Source organism: Plenodomus lingam (assembly GCF_022343315.1).
Source record: "Plenodomus lingam strain CAN1 chromosome Unknown contig_3, whole genome shotgun sequence".
Taxonomy (NCBI): domain Eukaryota; kingdom Fungi; phylum Ascomycota; class Dothideomycetes; order Pleosporales; family Leptosphaeriaceae; genus Plenodomus; species Plenodomus lingam.
Window position 1 is genome coordinate 3,240,741 of NW_027093944.1, and position 15,847 is coordinate 3,256,587.

The 15,847-nt window shown below is 49.7% G+C and overlaps 6 protein-coding genes across 6 annotated transcripts; 3 read left to right on the forward strand and 3 right to left on the reverse strand.

Annotated features, from left to right (window-relative positions):
• Positions 1-2,112: 2,112 nt before the first annotated feature.
• On the forward strand, positions 2,113-2,991 carry IAQ61_008321 (uncharacterized protein; the record flags this gene model as incomplete). Its single annotated transcript, XM_003836994.2, has 1 exon — positions 2,113-2,991. One exon carries the CDS (start codon positions 2,113-2,115, stop codon positions 2,989-2,991), a length of 879 nt encoding a protein of 292 aa, XP_003837042.1.
• Positions 2,992-3,086: 95 nt separating this feature from the next.
• IAQ61_008322 (uncharacterized protein) lies at positions 3,087-5,186 on the reverse strand (the record flags this gene model as incomplete). The annotated part of the gene is made up of 2 exons (XM_003836993.2): positions 3,087-3,117; positions 3,169-5,186. The coding sequence occupies 2 exons, from the start codon at positions 5,184-5,186 to the stop codon at positions 3,087-3,089; spliced, it is 2,049 nt and encodes a 682-aa protein (XP_003837041.2).
• A 649-nt stretch (positions 5,187-5,835) lies between these two features.
• IAQ61_008323 (uncharacterized protein) lies at positions 5,836-7,227 on the reverse strand (the record flags this gene model as incomplete). The annotated part of the gene is made up of 1 exon (XM_066097954.1): positions 5,836-7,227. The coding sequence occupies one exon, from the start codon at positions 7,225-7,227 to the stop codon at positions 5,836-5,838; it is 1,392 nt and encodes a 463-aa protein (XP_065952451.1).
• Positions 7,228-7,349: 122 nt separating this feature from the next.
• IAQ61_008324 (uncharacterized protein) lies at positions 7,350-8,456 on the reverse strand (the record flags this gene model as incomplete). Its single annotated transcript, XM_066097955.1, has 1 exon — positions 7,350-8,456. The coding sequence occupies one exon, from the start codon at positions 8,454-8,456 to the stop codon at positions 7,350-7,352; it is 1,107 nt and encodes a 368-aa protein (XP_065952452.1).
• Positions 8,457-9,043: 587 nt separating this feature from the next.
• On the forward strand, positions 9,044-9,598 carry IAQ61_008325 (uncharacterized protein; the record flags this gene model as incomplete). The annotated part of the gene is made up of 1 exon (XM_003836990.1): positions 9,044-9,598. One exon carries the CDS (start codon positions 9,044-9,046, stop codon positions 9,596-9,598), a length of 555 nt encoding a protein of 184 aa, XP_003837038.1.
• A 699-nt stretch (positions 9,599-10,297) lies between these two features.
• On the forward strand, positions 10,298-15,688 carry IAQ61_008326 (uncharacterized protein; the record flags this gene model as incomplete). Its single annotated transcript, XM_003836989.2, has 1 exon — positions 10,298-15,688. One exon carries the CDS (start codon positions 10,298-10,300, stop codon positions 15,686-15,688), a length of 5,391 nt encoding a protein of 1,796 aa, XP_003837037.2.
• Between the last annotated feature and the right edge of the window lie 159 nt (positions 15,689-15,847).

Below are 15,847 nucleotides of genomic sequence, written 5' to 3' on the forward strand. Positions count from 1 at the left end.
TGATGGAATCATCACGCCGTAAGATGTGTTTACAGCAATCAAACTATCTAACTTCTGACGACATGGCTTGTTGTGTTGTCACTTGTATCAAATTTTCAGTCTCGGAAATCCATCCACTACGGTAAAAAATTGTTTACTGTAGAATGGTACGCTAGGGGTTTACTATATAGGTGTAAACTGACCTCGTGTATACCTGTAAATAGGTTTAAAGTAGTGGTTTACTTTTATTAAAGTAGTAGTTTACTTTTATAGTAAGGGTTTAAATTAAGTATAAAAAGTAGTTTTATTTCTATTATACGCTATAATACCTAACTAAGACTAAAAGGGGTAGAAAAGATTAGCTTCACGCTATACGCACATATAACATAATAATAAGTTATAATATTTTTACTAATAGGAGGTGGTAATAATAGAGGTGGTGATAATAGAGGTAGTGGTGATAGAGGTAGTAGTAGTAATAGAGGTGGTGGTAGTAATAGAGGTGGTGGTAGTGATAGAGGTGGTGGTAGTGATAGAGGTGGTGGTAGTAATAGAGGTGGTGGTAGAGGTGGTAGAGGTGGTAGAGGTGGTGGAGGTGGTGGAGGTGGTAATAGAGGTAGTGATAGAGGTAGTGATAGAGGTAGTGATAGAGGTAGTGGAGGTAGTGGAGGTAGTGGAGGTAGTAATAATAGAGGTGGTGGAGGTGGTGGTGGTAATAGAGGTGGTGGAGGTGGTAGAGGTAGTAGTGGTGGTAGAGGTGGTGGAGGTAGTGATAGAGGTGGTGATAGAGGTAGTGGTAGAGGTGGTGGTAGAGGTGGTGGTAGAGGTGGTAGAGGTGGTGGTAGAGGTGGTGGAGGTAGTAGAGGTGGTAGAGGTGGTGATAATAGAGGTGGTGGAGGTGGTGGTAGTAATAGAGGTGGTAGAGGTGGTGGAGGTGGTGGTAGTGATAGAGGTGGTGGAGGTGGTGATAGAGGTGGTGATAGAGGTAGTGGTAGAGGTAGTGGTAGAGGTGGTGGAGGTGGTGATAGAGGTGGTGATAGAGGTGGTGGTAGAGGTAGTAGAGGTGGTAGTAGAGGTAGTAGAGGTAGTGAAGAAGATTAAAGAAAGGAGGGGTAAAATACTTAGATAGTTAGTAGGAAACTAGTTATTACAGTACTATGTAATACTAGTAGATTAATAGAAGTAGAAATAAAAGTAGTTTACTTTTATAGAATACATAGTATAATAAACCCTATTTAGGTTTACTTCTTCTACCTAAACCACTTCTTAGTCTACTTTAGATAAATATGGCTACTGTAAACTGGTTTTGTACTGTAGTGATTGTCTTTTGCTAACACATTATAGACCCTCTCGGCCAACTCACAACGGCGAATAAGCCATGAGGTTAGTTGAGTCTGTCAGAGTCCACTTGAGTGATCACAGCTTCATGGAACTTGGATGTATCACTAGAGTGCCCGACTCTACCGCATGCTCGTTTACTGTGGTACTCGAGTCAGGTTCAAAAATTGATTCATGCATCAAAATCCATGCCGTATATTCTCGCAGTATCACGTTCAGCCGGCAGCGTGTTAACAGCTCCCCTTGGAATGATGCAGAAGAAATATCACGCGGATCAAGATGAGTACTGGCCCACGAGCCATCTGACGCACATCAGCAAGATCGCCATCCAAAGAGTCGTGGTTTGCATTATTTATACTCGTATATTGATATCTCGCCAACCAGTACATATTGGTTTCACACTTGCAAGCCATTGGTCATCTCTGGACTGTCATGTTCTCGTCACCTTGAGGCTGATTTTATGTGATTTCCGGCACAGAAATTAAGGTTGTGCTCACCAGATCATATGTGGTTCTTTTATTCTTGTTACAGCCAAGCATTGCATGGCAAGATGAAACCTATTTGCACATGATGTCCACGTTTCAACCACTAATAAAACTGGATATTGTATCCACACATGAATACCTATGTCAAGCAGGAATGATTCTCGTCACGTGACATCAACCTGGACCCCAAACCCTGGCCCCAAGTCGCTCGGTCATTCGGGTGAATAACACAGCGAATTACACAGTAACATCTCCCCCACCACCTCATCAATCACATTTCCACCCTCAACAGCAAACACATCAATAAAAAATGTCCACATCCAACAATCCCCTAGACTCCACAATCGCGTTTCCACTATGGGACAACGAACCCATTGACGGCGCCTTCACCCTCACCACCCCAAATGGCCTCGACACAGCCGTAGTCTCCAGCGTCTCCCGCCCATGGCTCTTTGGCTACGAACCCACGCTGCCCAGCGCCCATCGCCGCGCCATTTTAATCACGGGCGGCGGCGGCTACGTCGAACTCATGGTGGGCCGTGAAGGCATCAAAGTGGCCAAATGGCTCACCAGCCTTGGATTCTACGCCTTTGTCCTAGTCCATCGATTTCCCCATGCCCAGACGGGCGCACAGGCGCCCGTGGACGATGCGAGGCGCGCCCTGCAGATATTGCGAGAACGTGGGTTTGCGGAGCAAGGGGTTGCACTCTGCGGGTTAAGTTCTGGTGGCCATCTTGCAGCGAGTCTATTAGCTGGTTACCCGGCCTCCTGGACGCCACCACGCACAGTTTCAACGGCTGCGGACAGTACAGTCATGGTTCATATTCCGTTTGCTATTATAGGGTATGCGCCCATTTCTACGAATGCAGTCGGTCGACAGATTATTCCTAATAAGCCTCCACTGCCCCCGGCCGAGAAACAGGCCCTCTACGATGCTGTGCAGCCAGATGTACAGCTTCTTGTCCCGGCCCCCCCGACCTTTATTGTGTATGCTGGCAACGATCCCGTGGTGCCAGTGGTGAATGCGTATAGACTGGCCGAGGGCGTGGGCAAGGCTGGCGGACTAGTTGAGTTGCACGTCTTTGGCGATGCACCGCATGGTTTTGGTGTTGATACCGTGGGGCAACCGGTGGAAAGGTGGACAGATTTGGCTGAAGCGTGGATGAGGCAGGGAGGGTTCTTGGGATAACGGCGGGTCGACCAAAATAAAAAGCGCCAACACCCTTTATGAAACAAGACCTGGGAAAACAATATAAAGAGAAATGGTGACGGTTAATCCTCGTCCTAATATAGCGATCTGCGCTTCAACTTCGTTCTGCGTAGCGTTAGTCGACATGGTTCAAGAAACCGCAAGGAAACCTCTTACTGGACTTGAGCTCCCCAGCTCCTATGCCGCTTCGCCTTGACATTCTTGCTAGTTGCCGTCCGCGGTCTCCTGTCTTCTTGGGCATTGTTCTCTGCATAGTACCGCACATTAGTACTGTCAGAGCCAGAGGGCTGCATGCTTTCTGGCAGTGCTGCTGTTGCTCGCGACGGCTTTTCCGCCCCTGGATTCACAGGGGCCGATTTTACCGTCGCTGTGGCCGGGCGAGACATTGAGTCGGGAGTCATGTGCGCAAACGCGTTCCTCATCCTTGACCTGTCGAATTGCTTGACCTTTGCCTCTTTGACAGGGTCCGCGCCCGAATCTTCCACATCCGTGTCGTCTTTCTGCAACATCTTCTTCATTCTATCCCTGAGGCCTAGACCTGTCCTTTTGAACGTCTTGGGCTGCTCAGAATCCGTTTCAGGGCCAGTGTTGATAATCGTGTTGCTCAAGATGGATGGCCCATGTGATATGCTGTGGGCTCGTGGGCGTGTCGTATGCCCAGTTGGCTGCGGGCTTGATTGGCGAGCAAATGTCGTACGACCAGACTCGATCATACCGTGATTTGGCGAGTTGCCCCGCGGGCGGCGGTGATATGTATAGTGAGCCTCAGTATTGACCAGCTCGGAAATCCGTTGCCTAAGACTGCAAATCTCGTCCTGATCCTCAGTATGGAATCGAATCGCAGCAGCAATCTCCCGTCGAAGGCGACCCACGTAGCGGTCAACATTTGCAATGGATTTCTTGTGGCGTCTGATCTCTGAGTCCTTGGCCGCGATGAGGTCTCGAGCCTCTTCTAATTCAGCCTGCAAACGGTCCAATTGTGCTTTGTGAATCGTGCTGGGTCGAGGATTGTCCAGACTGTGTTTTCTAGCTTGTTCGAATCTGACTTGCTCGCGGAGAGCTTCCGCCTCTTGTGCAGTCGAGAATAGCCTTGCGTTAACGTCGCGCAACCTCTTCTCTAGGACTGTCACCTTCTTGTTGAGCTCAGAGTTATTTTTTTGCGCGGCATCAAGCTCTGCTGCGAGCTCGCTCTTATCATTGTCGTCCTCTTCAATGGTGGGTAATCTACCTGGACCTTGTTCCTTGTTGCTCTTGTCATTGGCCTCACCCCCATATCTAGAGTACCACTGCTCGCGGAGCTGGGCATTCAATTCTCGCTCCTCTTGGAGTGCAATCTGAATATTCTTTGATATATCCCAAGCCCGCTTCAGCTCTGCTTGCTGATTGACAACAGCTTCGTTCGATTTCTTGGCCATTGCCAATTCTTCCTTGAGTTGAGAAATGACCTGGTCCTTGTCTTGTGTGATGTCTAGAGATTGGCGACCCTTTTTCACCTTGAGCAACCTAACTTGAAGTGCATGATCAATGTCTTCCTGCTCATGTAAGGTGCCTGAAAGCTTCCAGACTGCCAGTCGGTCCTTCAACAAGTTCAGTTGTTCCTCCTTAGCCTGCAGTGTGGCCCTGTGTTGAGTTTCCATCTCTTCGAACTGAGCGTCGCGCCGAGCTAAATTCTTCTCTCTCTGCTCGTTGATTTTCCGCAGCGCAAACAGTTCAATGTCTTTCCTGTATACAATTGCCTGGTGGTCTTGTAGTAAGGCTTGTTTGACGGTTTTGAGCTCTTCACACACTTTGGTATACTCGCCAAATGTTTCGTCAAGTGCTTCGCGTGCGTTTTTGAGCCCTTGTCTCGCGACGCGCAACTGCGTCTCTCTTGCTTTGTTCGTTGTTTTTCCTTGGGTGACGATTCGTTGTAGGCGCTGAATTTCTCCCTCCTTGGGATCAGAAGCACTAGGCGGTGAATCATAAACTCTTGACTGCGTGGCAAAACTTGGTCCCTGCTGTTCATATTTGGAAGCGATCGTTTTGGTTTCCTGCCCCGAGGGGCGCGAATTGGTCGTATCATGGCTCATGTCGGAGTGCATGGTTTCGACAGCCAATGGTGGCTTGGAGGTACCTTCTGATTCGACCACAGAAATGGCGTCTTGCGCCTCGAAGTTCGACGGGCGCTGAAACATGGCACAAACTTCTTGTCTGGAGCTAGAGAGACTGGAATGGCTCGTTGATAGCAGTGTTTTGCCGTCTGCTCGCCCCGTTATTGGATTGCGCAACAGAGACTGACCGTTGTTTGGCGAATAGGTACAACTGAGAGCAATTGGCTGAAATGTAAATGCTGTGCCCACTCAGGAAATTTGCAGTCAGGTGGAGTAATTTGTATCAATCACCTGCAGTCTACAGTCAATCTTCTGTACTAGACTTTGTAGAGGCTTGCAGAAGAAGCCGAAAAGTCAAAGTATTGTTGGTTTGGATCCGGTTCGTGAAACGGTCATGGATTTGTACTATCTCATGTAAGAATAGTTGCGCACACTCACCTGGCATGCAACGTTCAACGGGGATCACAACAGTAGTGGGTAAGTGTTGGACTAATTATTCGTCAAAACCATCAGGTCTTATTGGGATTTTCGTCCATTAAAGAATAATGGACTTGTTTAATCATGAATAAAAGAAGATGATGACTGGCCATTATACGGAAAGCAAAATATGAGGACTGAAGTGACGTGAGCAAAGGAAATGGGCCGACGATTCCCATCATGCAGCCGTAAACGGGCATTTTCGCAAAGAAGCAACCAGGATAACCTTTCAATAGACTGAAAGGACCCCGCATGATTAAATCTCAAAGTGCCTAAAGCCCTCGACCAACCCGTCACTAATCTTGGAAGGTATTGCCCAAACGGGCAGATAATGCAAAACTTCAGTCAGGGCAGGGATCTCGCCTGCATTTGCATCTGACCACAGACAGATGACTTTTCCAGAAAACCTTGAATGTTGTCTAGCGTCCCAGGTTACGCTCACGTTCCAAGGCTGGGACCACTGGCGATGCCAGAGTCGTACCTCCCGGGATCCCATGGTACCGATAGGGTCGAAGCGGGGATCTGAAACACCGCCAGCAACGGCTAGATCTAGGATCGGCATGTCAAACACAATGCGACAGGCTCGGGTATTCTGCCCAACCAGGCGAATGGTCGCCTTGCTTGTGTTATTGCTATCATCGTGGAAGATCTCATAGTCGATCCAGTCGGTGGCACGAGTCTTGTTGCTGTATTGTGAGGTTGGAGAGACAACATTAGGATGGAGACCCTCCCATTCGCACATGCGCAATTCTTTGCGCGTCACGATGTCCGGCGTACTGCAGTTTAGTGAACTTTGCTGTGCACTCGGCATATTACCTGCAATGCGCTGCACATATCCGTCCAGTCCGGTCAGGGATACCGTGTTGACACCCGTGTCACAGTCGACCCGCTGAACAAAGTATACCTTGAGCTTGTGTTGCTCACTAAATGGAAAGGCAACGAGGTTATAAATTGTCGTTGCAACACATAACAAAAATAAAAATGTGGGGACGTGATGGGTGAAGCGATGGATGAACGGTCCAATGGGTGCGACGAGGAATACGGCGAGCGCGGCAATCGACGTATAGATGTATAGAGGTGAGTTGCCATCAGATGGTGTTTGGTATAGGGCCGAAGTCAGCAACAAGGCGATTTGCCCAACCAGGATGACGATCATGGGCGCGAGCAATGAGAATTGCACGATCCAGATCCAACTTGGCAATTTCCCACTCCACTCTTGTTCTCCAGAATGCGGCTGCCCAAGATCTAGCCGTCGGCGTGACTCCGGCTCTTGACTGTTAGCTCCCTCATTTATTGCGTCGCGTCTACCAGCGTCGTGCCGCGCAAAGCTGCGACGATTGCCGCTCAACAGTGAAGTCGTTTCAGTTGCGTCATCGTCTGTGGTGGCCCGATTGTCGGACCGTGCAGCAGTTGCACTGCTAGTGAGCGGTCGACTACCTCCATCTGCATTTTGATGTACATTCCATGCATAGGCAGATTTGGGTGGAGCCAAAAACAGTTCCAAGAAAGACAAAACGTTGGCCAAAAAGACTGTCGCAAAGCAGAACAATGAGGGATACCCGGCAGCGACTTGATGATTATTTGCGAGAATAGTGAAAAAGACAAGTAGACAAAAAGAACCGATGAAAAGCCAAAGTAAAGAATACATACGCTGCAGTGCAGAGGGTCGCATCGCATCGGCTCCATGCAAGAGGAACCAGGAAACGGCAAACCAGGCGGACAACATCATGCTAGATAATCCCGTTAGCATGCAACGCGAGCTGAAGTAGATCAGACTTGCCTCCAAATAGCGTATGGGCTGCTATATATGATAAATGGGTTCACCCTAACGACCAGGTACGCAAGACCGACAACAATAGACGTGGCAATGCCAAAGGCGATGGGAAACCGGAAGAATCCACGCCATCCGTATAAATGTATCGGTTCATCATCGTCAGCCGAGTATACGAATGCCTTGCGTGCAAAGAGGTAGTTTCTGTCAGCCTTGTGGAGAGACCAGGCAAGGCCAATCAATGTCAATGGTGCCACCACCAACAAGGTGACGCAAAGGGCAAAGAAAGTATGCAATTGGAAAACAATGAAGACTTTGCCAAAAATGTCAAACCACACGGCGTCGTCATGAGACTCACGATCAGGCGTGCTGGTATCGGCGGCAAGTCCCGAGGTCGTAGCAATTGCCGCAGACAGCATGTGCCAGACCGAGTTGAGCGAGGTTTCGCGTGTTGAGTCCTCGATTGTGTGGTATTTTGCTCTCGGCTCGATGAAGGCAATGTCCAGGCCTGCAAGGCCCAGTTCTTCGAAAAAGACCTTGTAATCCGTCTCGCTCCTGACGAGACCTTTTTTGAAGCCGTCGCCGCTGACGACTGTTCCAAAGGGATGTTCAGATTTGCGGTAGAATCGAGTTACATGCGTATCTGTGCTCCGGAACATTGCTGCGCGACCACCTGCTCCAGCACCCTCGAGATTAACAAATGTATGCGGAACCTGAGAGATGTCATGGCGCATGAAAGCCTTGGCTCCATTCAAAAAGTCTTCCTCGCCATTGTTCAAGAGGAGGACGACTGTTCTCTTTGGCCAATTCTTGGGTTCTGTGAAAAAAGAGAGAAGCTGCAAGACAGAGACAACGCCAACGCCATCATCAGTGGCACCGTAGCCGCTGCTTACAGAATCGTAGTGGGCGTTGACAAGGACGCCTCCATTATCGGGACGGCGGTTTCTGTCGTTGAATGCTTGGTCATCGTGAGATCCACGTACAGCAACGATGAGGTTGGTACCTTCAAAGTAGACTGTCGTGTTGCCGGAGGAGAAGGTGGCATTGGAAATGTTGTCATCTATAATCTGCACCTGATCACTGCCGAGCTTCTTTGAGGCCATCATGTGCTCTATGCGAGAGAGCAAGTAGGCGCGCACATTGTCATTAGCATGGCTGTTGTAGGGGTGAAATTCTCGTGTAATGTGCTCAAGATCGGACCAAGCTTGAGTGAGATTGATGCCTAGGGGTGGATGAGAAGGATAGCTGGGCAGCGTGAGATGGGTAAGGAGCAGGGCTATCAAGAGGGCAGTGTACGTGATGGTGATGAAAAAGACGACGGGACCAGACGTAAAGGCCAGGGGATTGTAGCGAGCCATGTCGTAGCCGCTCCCTCGAAGCTACGAGCCTGACTGGGGACTGTGTATGCAGACAAAAGGTGGCTGGTGCAGCGAGAAAGTGAATGTGCAATGAAGGAGGGCGTCGTGATGGGCTGTGGGGAGTTAGCGGTTGGGGGGAGGGCGTCGATCGGCGCGTGCATGTGCAGCATGGTCATAGCTTTGAGGTCGATCTTTGCCAAGGACGACGTCTCACTGATCGAACCTTGCCCAGTGTCCGGTGAGACCTCGGGAAGCATGAATATCTTCCCACGACAAGTCTACCTACGTTACTTCTTCCCAAGGTTAGGTCTTCGCAGTCCTTCTTGATGTCTTAAATGGCCTCAGTTCCAGTGTTGACAGCTGTCCCGACTGCATACTCTGGCTGCTGTCTCGCCCTAACTCGCTCACTTGTCCACTATTTCAATTCACTCCTGCCCCGACCACCCTCCCTCGCCCTCTCCATAGGCAGTGGCTTTGGCTTACTCGAGACCTACCTTGTTACTGAACCCTACACTGTCCATCTAATAGGCGTCGAGGTTGCACCGAGCCCCAATTCATATCTGCCAGCAGACAACCACTATGCCGTCCATGGGTCACGATTTCTCTGTCCGCTGGCAGCCGATGCAACAGCATGGCTCTTTGTATACCCCCGACGCGCTGGCCTGGTTCGCGAGTATTTGGCCGAATATGGCGACGCTAGTGTCAATCTCATCCTATGGGCAGGGCCAAAAGCTGACTGGGACGACTACAAAAGCTGCTTTTCGGGATGCTGGCAAGTACAGGTGCACAACGCTGACGAAGTTGGTGGGAGTGCTTGGGAACTCATCGTAGTTGCCACCAAAACTCGTCCTTTGTTTCCAACAAGTGTGGAATTTTCCGACGTTGGCTGATGAAATCGATCAGAACGACAAAGGCGGTGTTGGAAGTCGCGCCGCAACAAGATTTATTGAGTCAGCCCATCTCACAACGACATACTTTGTACAAACAAACAACATGCTATATTGACTTGAACTAATTGAGTAGCAAACATGCAAATTTTCTCAGGCATTTGCAACAACTTCCAGCCAAACTGATAGTGTCTTCACTTTTGGAACTACAGGACGATTCGAATCAAGACTTGCAGGCATTCCAAATGGCGATGCCATCCCTATGATCTTGATTGGGCCACCAGATAATCACATCTCCAGGCGTGTGCCATTGTTTCTTTGCCACCCTGTGAATTTCATTGTTGTCTTATTGTCTCTCATTCACCGCCACTTAGGCTGTCCCCAAGGCACTAGTCCGTTTCATTGTTGCAATGAAAGCAGCAACAACATTGTAACCTTACCGTTTGCTGGCCCTTTGATCAGCCAAACTCGTTTGTATCTTGGCGCGTGCGAACAATATCTTTTCTCCTCTACCTCAGGACTTGTACACTGCTCTTCCATCACACTACTTCTCCACCATACTATTGAGCTTTCACAGCAAACCCTCTGCAACCACGCACGTACAAGCACACCGATCAATCGCCCGATCACACGCCCCGCCCAAAAGAAAAGTCGCCCGCTGCACACCAAAAGAATCCGTAATCTCCTCGACTGACATTGACAATGGCCGCGCTCGTAGGATGTGCACTCTTCTTAGTTGCCCGCCTATGGGTCCCTGAGCCACTCACTGTCGGTGTCGCGATTATTGCAATGGACTCTAGCATCATTGTCCCGTATTTGGCGCCCACGTACGAGACTGCAGCAGCTTGGTTTGAAGACCAGACTGCTGGTCTATCGAGCAAGGGAGGCACAACGTCCCTCTTTACCACCAAGCCCGCTGCTTCAAGGATCGATGAGGTTGCTGGAGCTGAGCCCACTGACACCAAAGAATACGACCGCACAGTGTTCTTTCAAAATGGCGACACTGTCGTTTATCACGCGCCCCTCACTATATTGGGCACCCGCTTCACCTTTGAACCTCATACCATTTCGCGAGAGGCTGCACACGGAGAGCTTCTAAATTCTGATATGCTGCCAACACCTTTCCCTAATGGTGTTTATCCAAGTCTTGCAACGGCGACAACCCTTGAGATGGAGGACGAGCTCGTGTCCATACCACCACCAGTACGGACTGAAACCCCGCAACAAGGAACCACTCAAGCCTTGAGATACATTTCAACTGCCTTTACGGATCTCATACAATCTAAGCTCCAAGAGTGGGCACTTCGGATATACGAAAAGTGTAAAGCCATTGGTGGAGAAATTGCCAACATCCCTTATGCTGCCCTTACCACTGGCCTATTGGCTGTTCTGGCTGCTGGCTTCCTCTTGATACGAAAATATAGCCATCAAGCATCAGCAACCATTGGGCGATGGATGGGCCAGGGACTCAGAGCTTCAGGTCTGATTCTTGTCCAGCTCGAGAGCTGGATCATGAGCACATCAATCACACCTCTGTACTATACTTGGAACGGTGTGGTGGCATCCCCTACCCTTATGTTGAAGAACATCAGGACAGTACTTATACGCGAACGTCGGTACTCGGTAGGATTTGCCGCTCTCATCCTTTGTCCGCTTGTACTTGTGACCTTCTTCATTCAACGCCATGTTCAAGGTCTCATAGCGAAGATTCGACGACTTGATGATTCTATTCAAACTATAAGAGTAGGACTGGGAGCACCACTCGACTGGCTTTTGCGATCCTATCCAATCTTCGGGTCCTTAGTCATGACGGGCCTGTCCTTGTCGATTGGCCTGTTTATCGTACAGCCTATTCTGAATAGCCTATGGGATTTCATCGCCCTATACGTAGCGGGCCTTCCATTTGGCGAAGATGTCTTGTTCCGAAATGTCCCAGTTTTGGGGCATGTGTACAAGATGCAAGTCCAGCACGACATGCACTCGACGCATATCCTCAAAGAATTCTTGTCCGTTCTCACCTCCAATATTTGGGAGCAATTTGTAAAATCCGGTCAAATGCTCTTCTACGGCCCGTACGCCATCTTTGAAATTCTCCGTGCCTCGGTTCGTGCGACTCTCATTGAGGTATTTCACTTCGCCAGCTCCATGGTCGAGAGCGGTTCCAGGACATTACGCACACTGTGCGAGATACTAATAAATAACTCAATGTCAAGTTTGCGCTTGCTCCAATCACTATCTAGTTCTCTTATCGAGATGGCTAGTGGTGTGGCGCGATTCGTCTTCCTCGTCGTCGGGTCCATATTTCATTCGCCTGTTACCATGTTGCTCAAAGAGTTTCATGTTTTCACTTGCAAGAAATTAATTTTGTGCGGCACTCAAAAATGCTCCATCGGCTGGGAATACTTGATCCTTGTCCCGTGGCTTACGATATGGACATCTTTGCTTCTGATCCTCCCATACATTGCACTGAAGTTATCGCCCAACCTCTGGCCCATAATCGTCGCTTCCGGATTGCTTTTTGCCTTTACGGTGCATCAACGAGAATGTGCGCAGGAAAACATGATCGTCTGTGGAACGCTCCTGTTTTGGTTTCTAGCATGGTGTTTTTCAAGACAAATCACTCAGGCATCTGCCTTCATTGATCGACGCTACAACGGAGAACTGGGAAGGCGTCTGGCTAAGGTTCAATACGACATATCGCAATGGTGGCTTCGTGTAACCACGCCGGACACACCCTTGTCAATCACCCACCTGGCCAATATCGAACTGCCCACAAGTCTGCGCAATCAAGAAGAGTTGGCCACAGTCGTTGAAAAGGAAGAAGCTGCTGCGGAAACAGAAATTTTGCGAAAAGAGGCAAAACAACCTGAGACTACAATCGATAGGTCTATAGTCAACCAAGTCGATGCGGATGTCCGAGAGCCCGATGGAATTGTAGAGGTTGACGATTTTGAAGACTACATGCCTACGCGCAGATCGATCTCGGTTCGCCAATCCTCGGAACCCACATTTGGCGATCCCTTGGACTACGTCCCTTTTGAACTTTTGGTCGAATCTACCTTGCCCAATAACTCTACACCTTTGGGTGATGCTGCTCAGGGCAGTCTCGAGCATCACGAGATCACTCCCATTCCTGAGTCCGCACTGGAGACTCCCATTGGGGTTGGCCTGGATGACGAGGTAAAGACGCCAGCAGAAGGACCTAGAGTTACGATCAGTCGACCTCCAAACCCTGAGTCTTTCTCGATCAATTTTGGGCAAGAGCGCCAGAGTGGCAGTTTGCTCGCAACACAGGCTCAGGATTTCCCCCCGTCGGCTGTACCGTCCCCTGTGACAGGCTCGCCCATCCTACTAAAGGTCCCCGAAAGCTCTACCGAAGGGCCAGCTGAGACCAAGAAGCAGTACACACCCGTGGTTCAGATCGCGGAGGAAGATAGCAAGCCCCTGGAGCCATTAGCTTCTGTACCACAGGCAAACATTACATTTGACTCTGTACTTGCCGATCAACCTAACGACGAAGCAGCAAGCCTTTCGTCACTGCCTCAGCCCAATATCTCACTGCCTGATGTCAACAGAATGGAGATAGCTGAAGCTGCTCCCGCCCCAGCCATGGCAGTAGTCAATAATGAAGATGAGCAAGCTTGCAAACCATCAGACGTATCTTGGCCCATTTCACTGCAGACTTCACAGGATGCGCCGTATGGCCTACCTGATCGCGACCAAAATGTGGAAAATGAAGAGAGAAAAGAAGAGAGTGCAAGCGAAGCAGTGGATGTCGTGCTGGAAAATACCGACGCGCCACTAGATACCGGCCTAGATCCAAATTACTGTACAGATGCAGATGTCTTGAGCACAGATGCCATGGATGAAAGCCGTCTAAACGAAGAGAGCGAAGGGGACACCGAAATTCTTGATGCACCCGTAGAACCATCTCTACAAGATGTGCAAGTTCACGAAGCATCACAGGAGCCATCTACGCAAATTTCTGGAGATTCACAAGGTGAATCTCAAGATGTGCTGCAACAGCATCCTATTACCCCCCAGTCAACCAACAATTGGCCAGCCTCGATGGAAACAGCACCACCCCAATTCTCCTTTCAATTCGAACCTTCCCCCTTTCAGTTCAACCCTTCACGTTTTCAATTCAACCCTACCCAAACTTTCAATGAGGCTACTCCAACCCCAACATTTTCAACAAATTGGTCAGCACAATCCTTCACCTTTACACCAGAAACGTTCATGCAATATGCGGACCCTCAGAACTTGTCCCATGGGCCGAATGACACAGAGTTAAATCCAATGTTGTCTTCTAACAACAATTTTACATCAACAGCACAACCGATTGTTGCTCCAAGTCAGATGTCGAGTTACGTCTTGCCTTCTTTTGACGCGCCTATACCAACTTCACAGTCGTCTGCTACTCCACCTCGGCCGAGCCAACTCAATTTCCAATCACCAGAGATTCCTGTCCTCTCCCAGGATACAATAGTCCGGACAAGTCCGATGCAGACCGACAACACATGCAATCCACCCCATGATAGCCAAGACGGGGAGTCGGACATTGACATGAGCGACGTTCAAGTCTCGAAAGTACCATCTGAACAAGCGATGCCAGCTGGATATCCTGTCACTCTGAGCCCCAAGCCTCAGACTGTGTATCGGCCCATTACGGAGATGGTCGAGTTGTACCGCCCGCATTTAGGCACCAGCAAATTCATCAATAACACCGCATTGGCACAGAATAAAAAGCTGCTCGAACAAAACCCAAACTGTATGCCCAGTCTGCCAACTGACTCGGCCTACCGCGAGGTCGACAGCAAGGTCCTAAAAGCGCACGGGCCAAATTCGCACCAATTCGCGAATACTCAAATCATGCAAAAGTGGTATCATCCACTGAATCCGGATAATATTGTTGAATCAGAAGAGGATAGCGATGAAGAGATGGCTCAGGATCCTACACCCGTCAAAGCTGAGTGGGATTCGCAGAGCTCCCGTGCAGAACAAGGTGGCATAGCTCATGATGAATTGCGACTGCAGACTAGTCACACTGCGGAATATCCAGCCAAATTCAGACCGGACGTACATACTGAGTACGACTCAAGTGACGAATCAACAGCAAGTGCCGAAGCAAACTCACATGAGCAAGAGGAGAATCGAGTAGCTAGTCTGAAAGCTAACGATGAATCGAGAGAGGAGGAATACCAGAGAAAGCTCGAACGAGAGGCGGAATCGATGAGAAAGGCGCAAGAGCTGATGGACGAACTCGATCGAAAAGCACGAGAACTGGAAGAGGAAGCGAAAGCATCCTATGCTCGCATGGCAGAGGACAGCAGTAATGACGTGCAAAATGCCAACCAGGGGCAACACAAGTTCGTTCCGGATATCACAGATGCCCTCTCCGCAGACTCATCTACCCGACGTCGACGATCGATGGAAGAAGCGCACGAGTGGCACCAGGCCGATCTCACCGAAGAACAGGCCAGGTACATGGAGGAATGGGGCATCAAGACCAAGGCAGAGCTGGACGAGATCACGGGAGAAGCAAAAGTCGACGACGAATATGTTGACGACCAACCGCGCTCTCTCAAGCCAAGGCTCAAGGCTATTCCCCGCTCCAAAGCACAGCCACGTTCCAGCAAGCAAATGCAATCCTCCATGGGCCTTGCGAGAAGCGAACCTCAGACTACCGCTGTCAGCAGTAGAGAGCGCTCACCCTCGCCAGCCATGGAAGCTTCATCTGGCTCCTCACCCTCGCCAGCCATGGAAGCTCCCTCTGGCTCCTCACCATCGCCACCCATGCAACCTCCATCTGGCTCCCCGACTCCTCCACCAGAAGTCCAGTCGTCTAGCGCACCTGTGTATCGAGACTACTTCGTGTACAACAACACTGGTTCCTGCGACAGCGAAGGAACGTACTACGACCATGAAGGCGAGCCCCATGACGCCTTCTACAACACCAACACGTACGATCTCGAGACGACGGTCCATGGACAGGTGATTACGCTGATGCAGGATCCGAACGCAACAGGTCCTACGGAGGTTTTTGCTTGGCGTAGGATCGATGATAAGCTTGTGCGTTGGACTGGGATGTAAGGGGTTGTTGTCATTCATGGATGGGAGTTCGGTGTTGAAGGATTCCTGTGGCATGGGAACAAATTGGTAATAATTGGAGGAAAGATGTATTACAGGTGGTGTCGTACGCTATACTGAATATGGGAACAAATTGGTAATAATTGGAGGAAAGATTTATTA